We start from the raw sequence: 20,476 nt of genomic DNA on the forward strand, positions 1-20,476 counted from the left end.
ACAGGACTAGTGTCTGGACCAGGGATGGGCAAACTCGATCCTGGAGGGCCGGTGTCCCTGCATAGTTTTGCAGCAACCCTAATCAAACACACCTGCTTGTAGCTTTCTAGTGGTCTTGAAGACACTAATTAGGGTGTTCAGGTGTGTTTGATTAGTGTTGGAATAAAAAATAATAACAACAAATGTTGACTTTCCAAAACTTTGTTTAAAGTTTGCTAATTTAGATTTTTTTCCCCTCAAAATTGTGACTCTATATCTTGCAATTTTTAGTTAACTTTACAGTATATCTCATAGTTCTGTGGAAACAAATATTTGCGAGATATAAACTTGGAACAATGACATATGAATTCAGAATTATGAGTCTAAAGTTTATAATTATCCTTTTATTCCTTGATGGAAAGGTTTTCTGTTAAAGAAATAAAAGTTCTGATAATTAATATTTCTGTGGACGATACCTTTTTTTGAGCGACAGAAACCTTTAACAGCAGTATATATCCTCAACAAATATTCCAATTTTAACATTAACTAAAGCTTTGTCTTGAAATCTCAAATACATACATCATAACACAGAGTGTTGTCTGTGTGTGTGCAGCGGTGTGTTTACAGAAATGCAGAAATGGTGGAGAGTGTGTGGGGCCGAACACCTGCCACTGTCCTGCTGGATGGGAGGGTTTGCAGTGCCAAACTCGTAAGTACTTACGAATCCAAAATGCTTATTGTATTGAATATAGTATATATATTTTTACACTTTAATTTCTTTCCCTAACAGCGATCTGTAAGCAAACATGCCTGAATGGAGGCAGATGTGTGTTCCCCAATTTCTGCCATTGCCGTCAAGGTTACACTGGACCTTCCTGTGGTACTAAAGTGAGTATTTCAGAAACACACAGCCAAAGATTTCAACTTCTAAATGATTTGTTGTTGCAGAAAGGTCAAAGATAATGAGTTTTATATACAATATTGGGGAAATACAGCTTTAAATTTAGTTTTGTGTGCTGTTAAATTAATTTATTTTTCTGCATAACATGTAATGACCATTCTTTGATTATTATTTATAAAAGACAAGTCATTAATTGTCATTTTAAATTTTTATACAGTTGAAGTCAGAATTATTAGCCCCCCTCTGAGTTTTTTTTTCTTTTTTCACAGTAAAAATTTTCACAGTATGTTTGATATTTTTTCTTCTGTAGAAAGTCTTATTTGTTTTATTTTGGCTAGAATAAAAGCAGTTACACATTTTTAAACACCATTTTAAGGTCATAATTATTAGACCCTTTAAGCTATATATTTTTTCAATAGTCTACATAACAAACCATCATTATACAATAACTTGCCTAATTACCCTAACCTGCCTAGTTAACCTAATTAACCTAGTTAAGCCTTTAAATGTCACTTTAAGCTGTATTGAAGTGTCTTGAAAAATATCTAGCCAAATATTATTTACTGTCATCATGGCAAAGATAAAATAAATCAGTTATTAGAAATGAGTTATTAAAACTATTATGTTTAGAAATGTGTTGAAAAAATCTTCTCTCTGTTAAACAGAAATTGGGGAAAAAATAAACAGGAGGCTAAAAATTCTGACTTCAACTGTACTTTGCCAATATCCTTTAAACTTCTAGGTTTTACCCATTCGTCAACATGATCAAATTGAATAAAAATCAAATGTTAAAGGATCAGTTATTTTTATATTTTTATTTTATAAGTACAGGTCATAATGAGTATTTATTGTTTAATTTTAAAGTATGAAAGCATACGTTTGCATTTAATATGCTTCTAGTGTATGCAAAAATAATATATTTAAAAAAATAACAATTATTTGGTGCAAATATCAAACTGAGACCTCTTGTCTAAGATCCATATATAATGTTTAGAGTTTATTTTTGTCCATAAAGATGAACTGATTGTACTTTTTTATATTATTTACAGACCAGGTGATGAAGACGTGACATTGAAGAGATATATATATAAGAAATTGAAATGCTGTTTATGAGTAAATGCTGTTGTGTGTGAAAGTATTAGCACCCTAAAAGTGATGGAAAGCTTATTTTTAGGTTTTGTACCTTAGATTACAGTATTTCATGAGTAATGAATATGTATGTTGGTTTTTAAAGGTCACATAGCTCTGAAAATGAATGCTTTTTTGTTTGTTTGTTTAGAGTGCCTTTTCTCAATAAAAAGAAAAGTGTTTGACCACAAAAACTAAAATAAATCTTTTCTAGAACAAGTTGCTGCAACATAAAACATACACCAGAGTAATCGGCGGTTCATTCTGCTGTGGTGACCCCTGATATATAAGGGACTAAGCTGAAGGAAAGTGAATGAGTGAGTGAAATGAAGTTGCACACACACAATTATTGATTTTAACTTTATTTAATCATTCTTACTGTTTCGTAGGAATTCCAACTGTTATTGTAAACACTACTTAATACACAAGTTGTTCATGTACAATGATAATGTAGAAAAAGCATCACACACACACACACATGCTAGGGTTCAGACAAACAAACAAGTAACTTTAGCACCGATTTGAGGGATGTTGTGAGATCAGACTATTCTGACATCAGAAGAGCTTCCTTCTCTCTTCACACTGCGGGCCGGTGAACGGAGCTCGACAGCGACAGGTGTTTGGAGACACACACTTCCCTCCATTCACACATGGCTTTTTACAAACAGCTGCAGAAAGATGGAAAGCATTACTTGTTTAAAGTGGTTTACAAAGGCAACTATAACAGATTTTTTTTTCAGAAAAGCCAAATATCTCACTTTAAATATATATTCTATGGCAGTGTTTCTCAACCACGTTCCTGGAGGACCACCAGCACTGCATGTTTTGGATGTCTCTTTTGTCTTTCACAGGCATTACAGGCCTGTCAGTCTCTGATTATGAGCTGATGATCTGAATCAGGCATGTTTGTGTAAGGAGACATGGAAAATGTGCAGAACTGGTGGTCCCCCAGGAACATGGTTTAGAAACACTGCTCTATGGGATGATATACACTGTAAAAAAACAAATAGTTATTTTATTTTAAAGAAGTGTGTAAACCCGTTGCCTTTACTTAAAGTGAGTAAACTCGTTGACTTAAAGATGCAGTAGGTGATTTTCTTCAGAAACATTTTTTGTTGTGCTGGTTGAAAGTCTCTTCACAGTCCAATTGAAATGAATAAAGTAAATGATCTAAATGTGTTTATATGTATTTTTATATTCTGGGTAGGCATAAAACTAAAAAATGTTCATCCAATTAAACATTCTAGTGGGTTGTCTGCTGTCGTGTGACTCATTTCTCTGTGCGCGCATTCGCGATTTCACGAGGCGTGACTTTGAATCACAGTCCCTCCCCACCGTCCAAATATTTTATGCTAAGCTAATAGCATTTTGGCAGATCACCTACTGCACCTTTAATCTTTATGAATATGCACATTAGTTGGTCACACTGGACTTTTCGCCCCATAGACTTCCATTCATACACACGTGAATGTGACAGACGAGAAACGCAAGCTTGTGAGACAAGTTTTGCAGTTTGAGAAATCACATCACGTAATTGCGTGAGACTAATCAAAGATCAAAACATGACCTCTTTGTACAGAAATGTAAAATATGAACCAATCGCTCGCTTTTTTAAATGTATAATCATCTTGTTTAATCCTGCCCCTTTTCGCAGCGCTGTAAGACAGAATTTTGCTAGTGTGATCGTGGTATTACTCTTTTTTTTAAAATAAAGTCAACTAATCGCTTTTCACAGCTCACAGAGAGATATTCAGTTAGTCATTACCAAAGTAAAAAAAAGTCAGAACTAATCACAAATTTATCATCACCATGCAAAAATAACATACCAATATACCCAAAAATACATGCAAAATATACCCCAATGAATATGTTAATCTATAAAATCATATTTTAATAAACAGGTCAAATCTAGAAAAATCTTATTATTAAATTTAATAGCGTTTTTTTTTTTTTTTGTAGGTTATATTTTTATTTACACACACAGTATATTTATTTATTTTTTACACATTTTGAACATGAATTTATTATTTTTATTATCCTAAGGATGTTAAGTGACAATATTAAATATTAAATATAATAAATTTAAGAAATGTGACAATATATAAATTGTTCATATTTATTAAAGAAAAAAATGGATATTAATTTTAATTTATGCTGCATAGGCACTGTATGAATCTGCACAATAACAATCTGTAGGCATTTAAAGGCACAGTTCACCCTAAAATGAAAATATCCTCACTGTTTCACTCTTAAGTGCTTCTAAACTTTTATGAACTTATTTCTTCTGTTGAAGACAAAACAAGATATTGGAAAAGAATGTTGGAAAAAAATACTACAGAAGTCAATGGCTATTTCCCAACATTCTTTAACAGAAGAAAGAAACTCAAACAGGTTTGGAGCAAGTATATCAATTTTATGTGAGCTATCCCTTTAAGAATGATTGTGCATGGATGTTTGCATGAGCATCCACCTGTGTGGCAGGCTCCACCTATCCACCCATCTGGACAGCTGCAGATCCCAGGAGCCACACAGATGCCTCCGTTCTTGCATCCCTGAGGACAGATCGCTGCCAAAACACAGAAAAATGATCCACATGTGAACCGGACACTGCACTAACATCTAGACACAACAGTCCAAGAGCATGTACATGTATACGGTTGATTAATACATTAAAAGGACACATTCTTACTGGATGCATTAATGAGTGTCCCTCACTATAAACACTTGATAACATTTCTTCAAACTTTCTAATAAAACTACTGTCATTTAGAGCTTTTTTAGGTCTGGTCAGAACAATGTGTTGTCATTTTTTGAAAATCAGCAATGCACCACCTAATATAGATAGGTTTAACTCTTCTGAAGATTTAAAATATTAAAATTGATGCAATTGTGATATCTAAAACTTAATGCAAAGATAAAACTACTCTGAAAAAAATATTCATTGGATTTACTAAATTTTTTTAAGGTAAGTAGTTGCAATCAAAGGGCGGTGCGGTTGGTCAGTGGTTGGGACTGTCACCTCACAGCAAGAAGGTCACTGGTTCAAGCCCCAGCTGGGTCAGCTGGCGTTTTTGTGTGGAGTTTGCATATTCTCCCTGCATAGTCCAAAAACGTTCTATAGGTAAATTAATTAAGCTAAAATTAGCTGTATTGTATTTGTGTGAATGTAAGAGTGTATGGGTGTTTCCCAGTACTGGGTTGCAGCTGGAAGGGTATCTGCTGTATAAAACATATGCTGGATAAGCTGGCGGTACATGATAAGTAAAGCGACTAAGCCGAAGGAAAATGAATTAATTTGTTTGTCTAAATTCAGCCCAAATAAATTGTTTGCAGCCAATTACCTTAAAAGATATGAGTAAATCCAATGAATTAATTTTTGTATCTGTGATAGCATCGTTTTTATTTACTGCATAAAAAACAATCCCTCCAGGGACTTTTTTTATATAATTGTGGCCTAAAATGTGATGATTTTTCAATGTTTTTTTTATGAAACTTGATGCTTTATTTGCATCAATAATAATATTATTATTATAATACATATTTACTATATTATACAGAACATATCTTGTAAACTTCTTTTTTTGATCTGGAGGGATTTAAAAAATAGCTCAAAATGGCAACATTTTTAATTTTAAAATTGGAATTTTTACTCAAACATACAACTATACTGTAACTCATAAAACCCAGAAAAACAATGATCTCTTTTTTCAATATATTTATGAAAAGTGTTTAAAATGGAAACCTTTTCATTTTAAAATTGGAGGAAATGTCATTAGTAGTTTAGTTTGAGTTTAGCTAAAATTACATTTTACTCAAACATACAATTATGTAACTACTGTAACTCATAAACCCCAAAATCAACTGTCTTTATTCCATATTTGTGAAAAATGATCAAAATGGCAACATTTTTTTTTTAATTGAAAGAAATGTCATCAGTAGTTTACTGAATACAGATAAAATGACATTTACTCTACTATACTGTAACTCATAAACCCAGAAAAACTGAAAATTCTCTCTTTTTTCCAAATTTGTTTTGTGTAAGTTATGCATAATAAAATACTGTCTATTCTTCTTATTCTCAATCTATTCTTTATATTCTTCATCTGTTAAATGTATAATGTGTTCCTCGTTTTTGACTCTTCCCCTGTCTGTTTGTCTCAATACATTATCTGACATTATTTGTGAAATATAAACATCGGATCAACAAACCATCTTGACATCTGGAGCCGGTCCAGCTGGATGGACAGATGCATTTGGCTTTTCCATTCACAGCAGTACACTCACCACCATTCCAACAGCCAGCGTCACACACCACTGACAAACACACACACGCACACACATAGGTTCAAAAAAAATATTTTTTTCAAAAATTATTATTTTAGTTTTGAATTTTGCAATTGTTAAAAACATGATGTATGTTATCACAAAGTTACCTCTGTCACAGAATTTTCCTCCAAATCCTGAAGGGCATCTGCATTTTCCCGGTCGAAGACACTCTCCACCATTTTTGCACTTCGGAAAACAGTTTGCTGAAATCAACATGCAATTCATTAGAGTTTTGCCACTGTACATATACAGCTATTGAAAAAATGAAAAACTTGACATTTCTCAGTTTCTCTTGATTTATAGACATATAGAAATCTGATATTTGCAAATTATATATACGACATACAAGTTCATATTTGGATTTCACATATAGAAAATATATGTAATATATGCAACAAATACTGCAAAAACCATTGGAATTACAAATATATATATACAACCAAGCCAGAAATTATTCCAACCTCTGGGATATGAATAATTTCGGATTTGACTATATATATGTATGTGTGTGTGTATATATATATATATATATATATATATATATATATATATATATATATATATATATATATATATATATATATATATATATATATATATATATATGTATATATGTGTGTGTGTGTGTAAATGACCAATATAGCAATATTTTGAAACTACTGCTCATACCAAATTCAAAATAAAATGGTTCCTATTTAGAGTTTGTTTCCCATAAAATAACGAAAAGGTTTTTTCAGACATGCTTAAATGAATTTTTAGACAACACAATATCAATTTAAGAAGACTATTTGATGGAAAATAATCCTGATTTTCAGACACAACAAATTAAACTAAAGAAAAAAAGTTGACTTAACTTAAATTTTTAAGGCAACAAACGTCAGGACATTTTTGAGTTCACTCAACCTAAATTGAGTCAAGTGAAATAATTTGGTTGAAAGTTGAGTAAACTCAAAAATGTCCTGAAGTTTGTTGCCTTAAAAATTTCAACTTTAACTTGAGTCATTTGTTATTCTGATCCAGTTATTCTCTGAACAAAAAAGATCTAACTGAGAACAATTTTAATTGAAATTTGGAAGAAAAAAAATGGCAGAATAAAACATTCATATTTTAATTAAACATACACCTGATAAATACAATAAATCCAGAAAAGCCGAAAACAGTCAGATAGTTTCTTATTTTAGTGTTATTTTTCCTAATACACTAAAGATATTACAAAAAAGTCAAGACAACAAATGAAAAACAAACAACAACAATAAACAAATCAGTTTGGTTTCAACTAAATTTTTTTAAGTTATACAAACTTAACTTTGTTTTTTTGTCAGTCTGACTTACGCAAGTTGAGATGACTAGTAATGTTTAGTTGATTCAACAAAAAAATATAGGTAGTAAGATTTTTTTTAATTTTGAAACAATGCAGAACAACTCACCAAATTGGCAGGTTTCTCCCTCATATCCTCTGGAACAGAAGCAGGTGTTGTTTCGGATGCAAATCCCAGCATGTTTGCAATGCGGGTCGCACGTCGCTTTGGGGTCAAAAACAAAAGGAAGAGCCACCCCACGGGGCCCATCAGACCCTCCCAGACTGATGCCAACCACAGCGGCCAGTGCCAACAGCAAGAGCTGCATAGACATACAGCAAAGCCCTGCCATTTTCAAATCCGCACACTTACAAGAAACCAGGAGGACTGAGAGTGTTGGAGAAAGTGGGTTTGGTTCACAGTGGTCCCCTACTGGACTCACACAGCATTACAGGCACACACAGCTGGAAAAGTACTAACTTTTATAGAGGAATGTAAGACAGACAAGGTCAGGGTGTGTGCTCAGAGGTTTTCTGTGTTTTACACTCTGCTCTGAGAGCATGAAACACTTATAAAACAATATCTGCATATGAATCTGCACAAGAGATGAAGTATTGAGTTGGTTTTACTCTTTTCGTCACATATTTATAAGTCAGAATCATATTAGGTGTTTGAGTGCTTGCTTGAAATGTGCAAAGAAATCCTGTATTTTAGTTTTTTAGGTTTGGATATGAAACTCCCTTCAACAAACGGTCCCAAAAGGTTATTTTATCACAATAGTGACTAAAATATATGTTTTTTAGTATTTAAAGATACTGTAGTTTTTCTATAGTACTATAGATTTCCATAGTTTTTTAGTATTTAAAGAGGAATAGTCCCTTAATCAAAGGTCGCCACAGCGGAATGAACCATCAACTTAACCAGCATGTTTTATTACGCAGCGGATGCTCTTCCAGCTGCAACCCATGACTGGGAAACACCCATACAATCTCATTCACACTCATAGACTATGGACAATTTAGCCTACCCAATTCACCTGTACCGCATGTCTTTGGACTGTGGGGGAAACCGGAGTACCCGGAGGAAATCTACGCGAACACGGAGAGAACATGCAAACTCCACACAGAAATGCCAACTGACCCAGCCGAGGCTCGAACCAGCGACCTTCTTGCTGTGCGGCGAGAGCGCTACCCACTGCTCCACCGCGTCTCCAAAGAGCATAGAATCACCAAAAGGTGATTGCCATCGTGACAGCAATAAGATCCAATGGACGGCCGATCGCTTTCACTCCAAAATGGCGGAATCGCAGGGTTGTTGCTTGGTGCTGCTTAGTCGCCTCTTGTGTTTCTAAGCTCTTTGGCGTCGCCTTAAGGTAAAACAGTTTAAAAATTTATAAATACAATTTTAATGATAAAAGTACAGCTTTCAGAAAAGTCTTGTTACGGTACACATGATATAGATCAAGTATGATCAATATAGATCCTGATGCACAATGGTACATTAGTTGAAATAAATCATATTAAATATTCATAAACAAATTTAAATCCTATTTTAATGCATTTTAAATTAAGAAACTGAATTATCAGGAGCCATTATATAACAAAAGTTATTTAAAATAAAATATTTTCTAATACATTACTGTCATGTTTGATGAATGTAATGGACTTTTATTAATAATAATTAATTTTAATAAATGTTTGAATTTGAATTGCAGTCTATATGGGTCAAGACATCCAAGTTTGCAGTCTGCATTAAATGAAATTTACAAAAAATTATTTTATGTACATTTAAAGCACATTAAGTGTTTTCACAACATTTTTCTACTTCAAACAAATGCTCAAAAATATTCTGGGGGCACTATATGAACTCAGAAATCCCTGTTATGTGTAAATGAACATTAATCCGAAGCAAAATAGCAACTAGTGAGTATATAGACTTAATGAAGTCCAAACCATGTCTTATGTCTATGTTTTGAATCGTCCTCGTACGTATTACATTCACTGCAGATCCCAGGAAATGCGAGAAAATGGCTTCTGCAGATGTCTTGAGAATTTCCCTGCTCCTCATTGAAAGTTGCCAGCTAATATATTTCCCTCTGCGTGTATTATCTAAAAACGGAAGATTTTGGATTTATTAAACGTTTTGTTGGCACACTAACTCCAGCATGACAGATGTTAAATTTGCAGGTTGTTTTGTAAGGGAATGGGCATATTATTGTAACACTATCTGCCTAAAATTGGTGGTTCATTCATGGTAAATCACGGCATGACGAAACATTAGACCCTTTTTTTTTTCAGGGCCCCATTAAAGTGGAACCAGAAGCTGCTGTTCAGTCAAGAGAGGAAGTGGGGAGGAACTTTAATGACATGAACATATGTGCAGAAAACACATCTTTCTTCACAGGAAAATGTGAACATACCCACAGCTCATTGAGAACATACATACGGAGACCATTTGTGCCTCAACATTTCAGCTTATAAGAAGGTAACCCTTAAACCATTTTCATGAAAGCTAGCCTAGCCTACTTACCCACATTATATGAGGCGTAAAAGTAAAGTTTATCCATATTAGTGTTCATTAAAAATGTAATTGAACAATTGAATCACAGCATGTTGTAGTGGTTACAACACTTGTCGTATTTGAGCGTTTTTTAAACTCCTAAAAGTATTTTACCTCACTTACACATGTTGAAGTAGCCCATGATGGTATCTTGCGTGCGCCATCTTGTGGAATATCGCTGCAGTCACAACAGACAAACAGATGTTGATTTAATTCAGTTTGACGTTAATTAATAAATATTGACTTTTAATATAAATGAAATATTAAGATTATGTGTTCTATTTACGCCAATACACTGTGTAATTACATATAAATAGGCCGAGCCTACTTTTCATTTCAACTTGTGCTACTTGTATTAACGTTAGCATAGTCAGTCAACTCATACTCGTGTTACGAAATAATTATTAGGCCTATATAAAAATAGATGTGCCACAAACCAGGAAAAAAGCATTTATTTTTTTTGTAAAAATATAGTATATTAACCAAATATTCTATTTGAAAATCTGGAATTTGGGCGTTCAATTCAAATGCGTATTACTAATACATTTTGATTCAAATCTACCAAATTACTTTCTGAAAGATGTTTTTTACTTAATATTCTTGATTTATGGAATAAAAGATATCAATAATTTTAATACATTAATGTATCCCTGCTGAAAAATCCAGCTTAAACCAGCCTAGGCTGGTTGGCTTGTTTTCGCTGGTTGACCAGCCTGTTTTTAGAGGGGTTTTGGCCATTTCCAGGCTGGTTTCCAGCCATTTCCAGCCTGGTCTTAGCTGGTCAGGCTGGAAAATGACCAGCTAAATCCAGCTAAAACCAGCTTGACCAGCCTGGTTTAAGCTGGACATAGCTGGTTTTGGCTAGGCTTCCAGCCTGGCAAGGTGGTCAAGCTGGTTAAAGCTGGTCATTTTCCAGCCTGACCAGCTAAGACCAGGCTGGAAATGGCTGGAAACCAGCCTGGAAATGGCCAAAACCCCTCTAAAACCAGGCTGGTCAACCAACTAAAACCAGCCAACCAGCCTAGTCTGGTTTAAGCTGTTTTTTTCAGTAGGGATATTGCAACATGTTGGCTACTCCCAAAAATTTAGCCATGCAACATAAGATCCAGGGTCATTCATAAGAATACCTTGAAAATTCTATAAGAATTTTCCTTGGCAACAAGATTATAAAATGTATTGAGATGCACCGTAAATACACCAGATGCTGGAATAGTACAAATATCCAAGTTAAACTTTTTTCTTAGGCTTATTAAGAGTGCATATTAAATTAGCAAATTTAAAAGGAAAAAGTTATTTTCAAAAATGTACAAAACGTTTTTTTTTTTTTTTTTAGATATTTAAAATATATGTAATTTAAAATATTATTTTAAAGAGTAAATTGGTTGAACAGTAAGTTACAACATTTTTATTGTCAATTCTTGAAATAATTTCACACAAATGTCATCAAATAAATTTTATTTTTGATAAATTCATCATTTTATTTAAATAGCATCCAGAAACAAACTGATGTAAAAGTGCCATTCCAAAAAAGCTGAAATATTGAAATGAACAAGAAACACTAAAGTAATCAATGATCGACATCACCACCAATTTAAATAACAATTTTCAATATTCAATTAAAAAATATACTAATATGAATGAACAGAAGGCCATTTCTTAATTTAATTACTTCTTCATTCGTACTTCTTCATTCCCTTTTTCTTACTACTGCTGTGGAAATGTATATATTTTATTGTGACACCTGATGTTCCCATCTCCAATTTGATTTTTTATTCAAACTTTTCTGAAATATGAAGGTAGTTTAGAAATCATTCTAAGCATTTCACCACAACGGAAACAGTGAAATAAATGACATAATCATTGCAGTCCAAGAGATTTAAAAATCCACAGTATAGATTTACAAAATTCACATTAACTGATTTTCTGAAAGAAGCATCAGACAGATAAAAACGGAAAGATTAGTGTTGATATGTTATAACACACTCCAGAAAGCCTATCTGCTCTACAAAGAGCTAAACAACAGAAGGATTTGAATTGAAGTTGCAGCACAACACTTAAAATCACAAACACTGAAAGATTAGCAGAGTAAAATAACGGAGTGAAGTGAAACTGTTTTGAGTGTTTGCAGCTCAGCGTTGAGTTTTCTGCAGCTGTCATCATCCCTTCTCCCAAAATATACTAAAGTGCTTCTGTCTATGCAAGCAAAACCTCCAGCACACTGCGGGGAAAAAACAACAACAATAATGATGTGGTAGAAAAGCCTCAACTCTCTGACTGAATCTCGCTGATCGTTCCTGACGCTGCCAGCCTACAGTACTGGTTTCATCTTCTGACTTTTAAAATACTCAGGACAGGTGGTTTTTAAACAGCACACGAGGAACATTAGGGTTTGTGGGTCATGCGGAGGGCAGGGGCATCACTGTATGACACTCGAGTGTTGATGTAAAGAGGAGGTGTTTGCGCCGCAGTCCACATACAGGTACTTTTCCTGAGACACCTGCTCAGCGTGGCCAAAATACACAGCAGTGACAGTCATCCTGCAGAAACACAGACCATTTTTTAGCCAAACTGATATATATATATGCTATGTTATATATTGTTGTGTATCTAGGATGAGTAAACAAACCCCTAAATTCTACTAAATGATTTGCAGGGACATTTTTGTTATATGTGTGGCCTAAAATGACTGAATTTGTCACGGCTTTTCTCAAAAAGTATGGGTTTATGTGCTTCAATCCTTGTTTTTTCTGTAAAAATATACAAATATCATTCTTTTAAAAAAAGTTCTCTTTTTGATCACAAGAACCATTTAACTTCAGAACTCCTGGTGAGACTGATTTGTGGTTGATTAATATATTATAAAACAAAGCAAACATAGAGGAAAAGAAAGGAAAACACAAAGCAAAACAAAAAACAAAACAAAAAAATCTGAACTTTTCAAAAACAAAGATATTCTAAAACAAACAAAGCAAACACAAAATGTTTACACACTGATAAACTGCTGTAAAACTGTTTTACTTATAGAAAAACACATACAAGGTCATATCAATACCAACAATAAATAAAATTGAATAAAAATAGAACATAATAAATGCAAATCTGTACCCAAAACCTCAAAGGGAAAAATAAACAAATAAAAATAAATAACTTCTGTACAATTTTAAAGAAATACAAAATCAATGTCTGACCTTCCAAAAACAAACAAAAAACATTAATTGGAACTTAAATAAATACAAATAAATACATCAATACCCAAACCATCAAAATAAATAAAAAGACAAATATTTGTTTTTTTAAGTACCAAATAAATATCAAAACCTTTGAAAAAAATAAAAACATAAGAATTTGAATTACTGCAAATCAATATGAAAATAACCAAAAGTTAAATAAATAAATATGTAAACACAATGCAGAGTAGTTGACAGCACAAGTTTCTTCTGTCTTCTATTGTTTTTGCTGCCTCCACGAATGACGAGGAGCAATCAGAGGAAATATTTATGAATTTTCAACACAAATCAGATATAACTTTGGAGTATTTTATCAGTATAAGAACATGCTGTTTTGGTTTTGTTTTTGTTCTGCACTGTGTTTGTGGATGTGCACACCTTTTTTTTTGTATTTTTGAATCATTAACTTAAAATGAACTATCCTTTATTACACTTGAACATTAAAAAATAAACACGATCAGCATCTGGTCTATTGAAATGTTTTCTTTTAATTCTGTTTATTTGCATAAACTGTTTATTTCACTAAACTAAATCAGATTTTCCCATAAAAAATACTTACCGCATCATAACAACTATGTTGTGCACTTTAATTGCCTGCATGGTACAGACTTCACTGTAAAAAAAAAAAAAAACACAATCACACATTTTAGTGCACTGCATAATCAACCTTCTTTATGAAAGTTTTACTAATGTAATGCTATATTGGCAAATACTTACTATATGTAGTTAATCTCATTGGCTATGATGGTGGGAACGGTGTAATCAATCTAAAAATGAAACAGTGGCATGGTTAATAACTTGTTATCTAATATTTAATTTTCTCACATAGAGATGGAGTCAGATACAGAGTCATGTGACTAACACTAACTTACTGGGAGGATGCCTAACACTTTATGTGTAATATTTTTCTCACTATGAAAGTTTATAAAAATAACAGACTGTAATATTTGTATTATTCACTCTATACATTGTAATACTGTATTTAATTACTGTCTTATGTTCATAATTGTAATATATTTAAACTATATATTTCATATATATTACAGAGTTTTTAATTTTTTATGAATACAATAAATGAAGCTTTTCAGAGCATGAGATAAGTCTTCTAATAAAACAATAAAAGAATCTAAATAGTTGAACACAAAATTGTAATTGAATAAAAAAGCTCATACGCAGATAGTTCTTTTGAATTGTTATTATACACAATATAATGTTAAATATATTACATTGTTCTTGCTGTATTTTAATAAATATAACATTGAAGAGCATAAAAGTGTTCTATATAAAGCCAAAAGAATAAATACATAATTGTATTTAATTTTATTTCTAGTTATGCACTATATATATATATATATATATATATATATATATATATATATATATATATATATATATATATATATATATATGAGCAATTCCAGCGTTATGGATGTGACATTTGCAGTACCTAGTTACCTAGCAGTTACCCTAATTAACTTAGTTAGGCCTTTAAATGTCACTTTAAGTTGTATAGAAGTGTCTTGAAACATATCTAGTAAAATATTATTTACTGTCATCATGGCAAAGATAAAATAAATCAGTTATTAGAAATGAGTTATTACAACTATTAAAACTAGGCTAATAATTCTAATAATATATTTATATATTAGTGATGGGCCGTTGTCAGCATTAACGTGCTGCGTTAACGCGACTTTTATTGCACGATAAAAATATATATTGCCGTTAATCTATTCTCAAAGTTGGGTTGGGAGCTAGGTCTATTCTACGCAAGCTTTGATGACTTTCACCTTGATATTTTAGCATGGATATCTACCTGACCGGTGAGCTGCCTGACAAAAAGGTGCCCTTCTGAATCAAATCAGCAGGATGCCTGACTTTAGCTGCAGTTTCAATTTAACTTATGAGCATTTCATTCACACATTTCATGCCTTCGTGACAAACTGGGGTATTAGACGCAAATAAGGACCAAGGACTGGTGAGAGTGTTATAGAATGTAATAACGCTCGCCAAACGGAAAGAAAAAAAACTTTTCGTATTTCGTGATGTGTGTGTGTGTGTGCTGTCCTTTACTGACAGCAGCCTGTGTGGATCTTGTCGGAAAATATGGGGAAAAGTCCTACATGATGGTAGTAGTTTGATTGCGGTGTCTACTTCAGTAATGCCACTAATAGGCCTATATGCATACTCCACATGTCTTAATTCCATTTCTTTTCAGTTCAGTTATGACTTTAGTCGCATTAGGTAATCAAAAATCTGTTTACATGGTAGACTCTTATTCAGAGTATTCATATTAAAATCGTATTAAAGTATTGTTGCCCATGTAAACATACTTAATGTCTGACACACCGTGTCAGGGCTCTATGAACTTGGCATTGAGAAGCAGCATTTTCTGTATGTACGTACATCAAAAGCAAGTATGAAATCGCTGTTTGGAGCTTATGTATGCCTACAGCTTAATATTCATGTTTAACTGAATAAACAGTTAGTAAACACAAGTCCATCTTATTGAACATTATTTATTTTCATCACCAATTATCATAGTAGAACAGTTTCTCAAGCAGTTTGTGATGCATTTTGTAAACAGGAAATGAGCCCCTGGTCTAATGCGCCACCTGGCTTGAGAAACCCATTTTCAAAGATGTATTATTTGGGTAGCACATATTCTGAATGCCTTCGGCAGAATTCAAATGAGCCATTTTAATCTAGATAAGAAAAATTAATATATGCCCACCAAATATATGTATATATATATATATATATATATATATATATATATATATATATATATATATATATATATATATATATATATATATATATATATATATATATATAAATTACAGTTTCTTTCTAATTTATAACAATGTATTACCCTGATTTACCCCATTTATCCCAGTAAACTATAACAAAATTTCCACAAATTCCTGTCTGGAACATTAAGAACAAGAATCATTTGATGAAATGTTCAAATAATTTTAGGGATGACAGTGCAGCCTCAAAATACTAATTCAATGTTATTTTGCTTCATACTTTCCTTCAAATACCTACGTTGTACCCATGTCTGCACGAACTTAAAAAAATTCATTTAAAATATAACATATTGTGATAACACACTATTTTCTACATCCTTAAGCACAGAGCAAAGTAAATATGTTATGCTGAATAAACATTATTTTAAAACATCTAAACATTTTATTCTCACTAAAGTAGTTTTTTTAACAACAAAGCAGACACTTATTATCCTTTTTATATATAAAAAATATTTAATGTCACTTTTGTATATGTAACTGCATGTAGGCACCAAAATGGGACTCAAATGATAATGAAGTCACTGTAGTGAATCTAAAAGAATGCGGTTGAATACATACCTGTCGCATATCCAGAGGGATGATGGTGGTGACATTATTAACGACAGATTTTCCAATGACAGTGTTGTATAACTGCACCTGTGCTGTGATGTTGGCCAGCTGTATTGGATAGTAATTATTGTTGGTGATATTCAGGGTACTCTGAGAAAGAGAAAAAGAAATACAGATGTTTAATAATAAGACGAAAATGGTTAGACTTCACAATAAGGTTCCATTAGTTAATGTATTTACTAACATACCGTGATGTTTAGATATACTTTATGTAGGTTATGATCATATGTGACGTAGGATGACTTCACTCCAACATAAGAGACGTCGATAGTCCGTGGGAACAGGAAAAACACAGCCAGACCAGAAAGTAGCAGACACAGAAAGACTGATATGGACACGTACAATGTCCTAGGATGGTACAAAAAAAGAAGAAGAAAAAAAACAGTCTGTTATCCAATATATATTATGTATTCTATGGTGCTGTGTATTAGATATTTAAATAAACTTACGTTCGTCTTGGCTTGAGCCTCTGGTCGCTGTATGGAATTAAAGCAACTAGTTGGTTTTCTTGATCTGTGAAAAATAAATTCAGAATAGTAATTATTCATTCATTCATTTTCCTTGGGCTTAGTCCCTTATTTATCAGGGATCGCCACAGCTAAATGAACAGCAAACTATTCCAGCATGTTTCACACAGCGGGTGCCCATCCAGTCATAACCCAGTACTGGGAAACATCCATACATTCACACAAACACTCATACACTAGAGGCCAATTTAGTTAATCCAATTAATCTTTAGTGCTTGTCTTTAGAAACTGGAGCAACCCACGAAACCCACGGAACCCATGTCATCATGGCAAAGATAAAATAAATCAGTTATTAGAAATTAGTTATTAAAACTGTTATGTTTAGAAATGTGTTGATACAGTATAAACTTTCACAAAAAATGTACAAATCTTAATTGTTTTACACTTTAGACCACAATTGTATATTGTATATTGCAATTAGTGGTATGAAGTAATGAATGATGGTAGACAATACTGGTCTTACTTCTTGGTATCCTTCCTGTCCCTTGACAGGTAGGACAGGTGATGCTGTCTCTTCCTGTGAATTCGACATATGGAAACTGTGAAACATCTTCTTTATCACCCTCGGTTTCAGACTTTGAGTCTTCGGTCAGGTTTTTCTCGTCCTCTTTTTGCTTTGGCAAGGAAAACAGAGACTTTCCCATGTTTGGGCCTGCATTGAAAAATGAAATCATCCATAAAACTGCATTGCAGTGCAAGTCATAAAAGATCATCTATGTGTTATGTAGATGATTGAGGTAAAGTTGGGACATTCGAACATTCTCCTTAATAATTTAATTACAGACAAGTATTCTTTGCATATTCTACACTCAAAAAATATATATTTTTTGTGTTCAAACTACTTATTTAAAATAAGCTGAAACAGCACAATTCTTGAGATTTCATTGAGACAACTTAACTTTTTTATGTTCAATTCACATAAATTTGTCAAAATGTTAAGTTAACTTAATCAATATATGTTGGGACAACATAAATGAATTGTGTGGAACACTGCAGTTTTAACAGTGTAATTAGGGAAATCAAGTTAGCAGCCAATGACTGTCAATGTACAACTTAGTTCAGTCAATTAAATAGTGCTAATGTTAATTCCAAGTCAAACTTGCATGAGATTTCAGACCGAATATTCAAAGTACCATATAGGAAGCATGTCACAAATTGATACTGAACGAATGTGCGAATATAAAATCAACTTGTCTTTACCTCAATCTGTAGATGTAGCTACATGTTTTCATGAACTTGAACACATTATACATGTGACATGAGCTATAATCTGCTGTTTTATAATGTATTTAGCCTAAATAAAGTATACAGTAAATTCAATGACTTATTGTCTTTTAACACATTAAATTATTTAGTCTTTTCTCAACTTAACAGTATTATTTCACTACTCGTGGACATGGTAAACCTGTTAATGTTTAATGGTAAACAGAGAAACAAATGATCTACACAATCTCCGGCCGACATTCTAGCACGTTTGATCAGATACAACACAACACTGATGATATATATATATATAAACACATTAACCTGAATGTACATTAATTTAGCTTCATCGACGCATTTATAATTAGCTACATAAAGAGCATTACTAACACGCACGCGATGTACATGGTGATTGTGATGTAACAGGCCTAAAAACTGGTCAAGTACCATACGACAGTGCTGTTATAAGGTTGTTAGGATTAATGTGAAAATAAGGTGAATGGAATTTAAGTAAATGTGTTTTACCTTGTTTTGAAAATTCCTCTCTTGTGTTCGTATAATAATACAGTCGCTACAATGTCGTTACTCCCAATCGTGGCGTGTTGTATTTTTCCAACAAGCCCCGCCTTCTAATTTAATATGCGATACTGTAGTCGTCGTGTGATTGGGCGATGGCTATGTACGTCAACGTTTAAAGCCAATCATATTGAAAAAGGCGGGATTTGTCAGACGGCCATATCTAAGCCACGCTCCTCGCTTGATAGTGCAGGGCAAGTCTCAAAGGCGTGTACATGTGTTTTGCTTTGGCTTTTATTTTCCTTATTAGGTGTACACTTATGAAACGACTGTTAAATGATAGTATTAAATATTCTACAAATGAAAGTAAAAAAAGTATAAGGAATAACACACCAAATCAACAACTACAACTAAGAATACTTTCCCATTTGAGCAGAAATATTTGTAACAGAAATATTACATTTGTATCTGGTGATTTATTTTCACAAGCATAATGACTGATAATGGTTTCATTAAATATGTTGGGACTAGTAGAAAAATAAAAATTGCTAGTTAGTTGTTAGTTGTAGCATTTCCATATTTTTAATCTAATGGTGTATGTTAATGTACTTCAATAATAAACCTTTCAATTTAAATCAATAGAGAAACATAAAATAATAGAAATAAGTAATAAAAAATTGCCTTTAGTTAGTTTCCCATATAGATTGTGCCACATATGTGATCACACACACATATGCTGGGACAGGAAATAAAGAATTAGAGAATTGGTCGAACATGTTTAAATAAACAGAACTGTACTTGAAAACCATTACAGACTCTTATAACAAGAAAGCAGTTAAAACATTATAAAACACTTTAGTGCTTTATTTAATATCCTGCATTAATTTGTATTATTTTGTCATGTGCCCTCTCTTTTTTATTTCTTTGTTTCTTCTTTTTCTTTCTCATTGTCTTTCTTTTGCTGTACCTTAATTATATTTCTATAAAATTGTCACTTTTCTCGTTGAAAAAAATATATTTTGTATTATTTGTACTATACTTCCATCTGTTTGTATTTCTATCTGTTGTAAGTGCCTGTTGTTATTGCAATAAAAATGTATGAAGAAACATTGCATAGATCCATTTCTTATACAAATTAAAACTATAAATTAATTATTTGTAAATAACTTCTGGCACATAAAAAAGTGTCCTGCTTTCAAGTAGGCATGTGGTTAACATCTCAAAATGATTTCCGCTGTTTCAAGATCTGCAGAGAGAGTCAACCTTAATAAAAAAGTAACAACATATCATTTGCTTGAGGATATCATACAGCATACTATGTTTTTTGTTGTTGTTTTTAAAACATGGCAAAAAAACTATTTTAGTATATTGATTCATTTTAATACACAAACAA

The 20,476-nt window shown here is 32.6% G+C and overlaps 3 protein-coding genes across 4 annotated transcripts in view; 1 reads left to right on the forward strand and 2 right to left on the reverse strand.

Annotated features, from left to right (window-relative positions):
- The window catches only part of vwde (von Willebrand factor D and EGF domains), a 60,886-nt gene extending 58,543 nt beyond the window's left edge, over window positions 1–2,343 (forward strand). The window contains exons 31-33 of one of the 2 annotated variants that reach the window (XM_056473354.1): window positions 593–688; window positions 770–867; window positions 2,223–2,343. In XM_056473354.1, the coding sequence (XP_056329329.1) occupies window positions 593–688; window positions 770–867; window positions 2,223–2,291 (263 nt within the window). In that variant the 3' untranslated portion in view covers window positions 2,292–2,343. Of the gene's footprint in view, window positions 1–592; window positions 689–769; window positions 868–1,929; window positions 2,173–2,222 lie in introns of those variants that run through there. The other variant, XM_056473355.1, reaches the window with a different exon arrangement.
- An 11-nt stretch (window positions 2,344–2,354) lies between these two features.
- On the reverse strand, window positions 2,355–8,047 carry seraf (Schwann cell-specific EGF-like repeat autocrine factor). Its single transcript, XM_056473356.1, has 5 exons — window positions 7,762–8,047; window positions 6,442–6,537; window positions 6,218–6,322; window positions 4,479–4,574; window positions 2,355–2,676 (listed from the first exon to the last, which is right to left on the reverse strand). The coding sequence occupies exons 1-5, from the start codon at window positions 7,982–7,984 to the stop codon at window positions 2,564–2,566; spliced, it is 633 nt and encodes a 210-aa protein (XP_056329331.1). The 5' UTR covers window positions 7,985–8,047; the 3' UTR covers window positions 2,355–2,563.
- Window positions 8,048–11,629: 3,582 nt separating this feature from the next.
- On the reverse strand, window positions 11,630–19,186 carry tmem106ba (transmembrane protein 106Ba). The gene is made up of 8 exons (XM_056474282.1): window positions 19,093–19,186; window positions 17,828–18,016; window positions 17,287–17,350; window positions 17,026–17,185; window positions 16,787–16,927; window positions 14,136–14,185; window positions 13,978–14,031; window positions 11,630–12,728 (listed from the first exon to the last, which is right to left on the reverse strand). The coding sequence occupies exons 2-8, from the start codon at window positions 18,006–18,008 to the stop codon at window positions 12,608–12,610; spliced, it is 771 nt and encodes a 256-aa protein (XP_056330257.1). The 5' UTR covers window positions 18,009–18,016; window positions 19,093–19,186; the 3' UTR covers window positions 11,630–12,607.
- Window positions 19,187–20,476: the final 1,290 nt, after the last annotated feature.

This window comes from Danio aesculapii, chromosome 15 (assembly GCF_903798145.1).
Source record: "Danio aesculapii chromosome 15, fDanAes4.1, whole genome shotgun sequence".
Lineage (NCBI taxonomy): Eukaryota > Metazoa > Chordata > Actinopteri > Cypriniformes > Danionidae > Danio > Danio aesculapii.

Excerpts from the sequence above, each read along its gene's own strand:
- seraf (XM_056473356.1), bottom strand. The coding sequence starts at position 7,984 with ATGGCAGGGCTTTGCTGTATGTCTATGCAGCTCTTGCTGTTGGCACTG. Across the intron at positions 6,323-6,441 it reads AGGAAAATTCTGTGACAGAG|TGGTGTGTGACGCTGGCTGT; the intron begins GTAACTTTGTGA and ends TGTGTTTGTCAG. Across the intron at positions 2,677-4,478 it reads AGGTGGAGCCTGCCACACAG|CTGTTTGTAAAAAGCCATGT; the intron begins GTGGATGCTCAT and ends ATCTTTCTGCAG.
- tmem106ba (XM_056474282.1), bottom strand. The coding sequence starts at position 18,008 with ATGGGAAAGTCTCTGTTTTCCTTGCCAAAGCAAAAAGAGGACGAGAAA. Across the intron at positions 17,186-17,286 it reads AGGCTCAAGCCAAGACGAAC|GACATTGTACGTGTCCATAT; the intron begins GTAAGTTTATTT and ends GTACCATCCTAG. Across the intron at positions 16,928-17,025 it reads AAGTATATCTAAACATCACG|AGTACCCTGAATATCACCAA; the intron begins GTATGTTAGTAA and ends TCTCTTTCTCAG.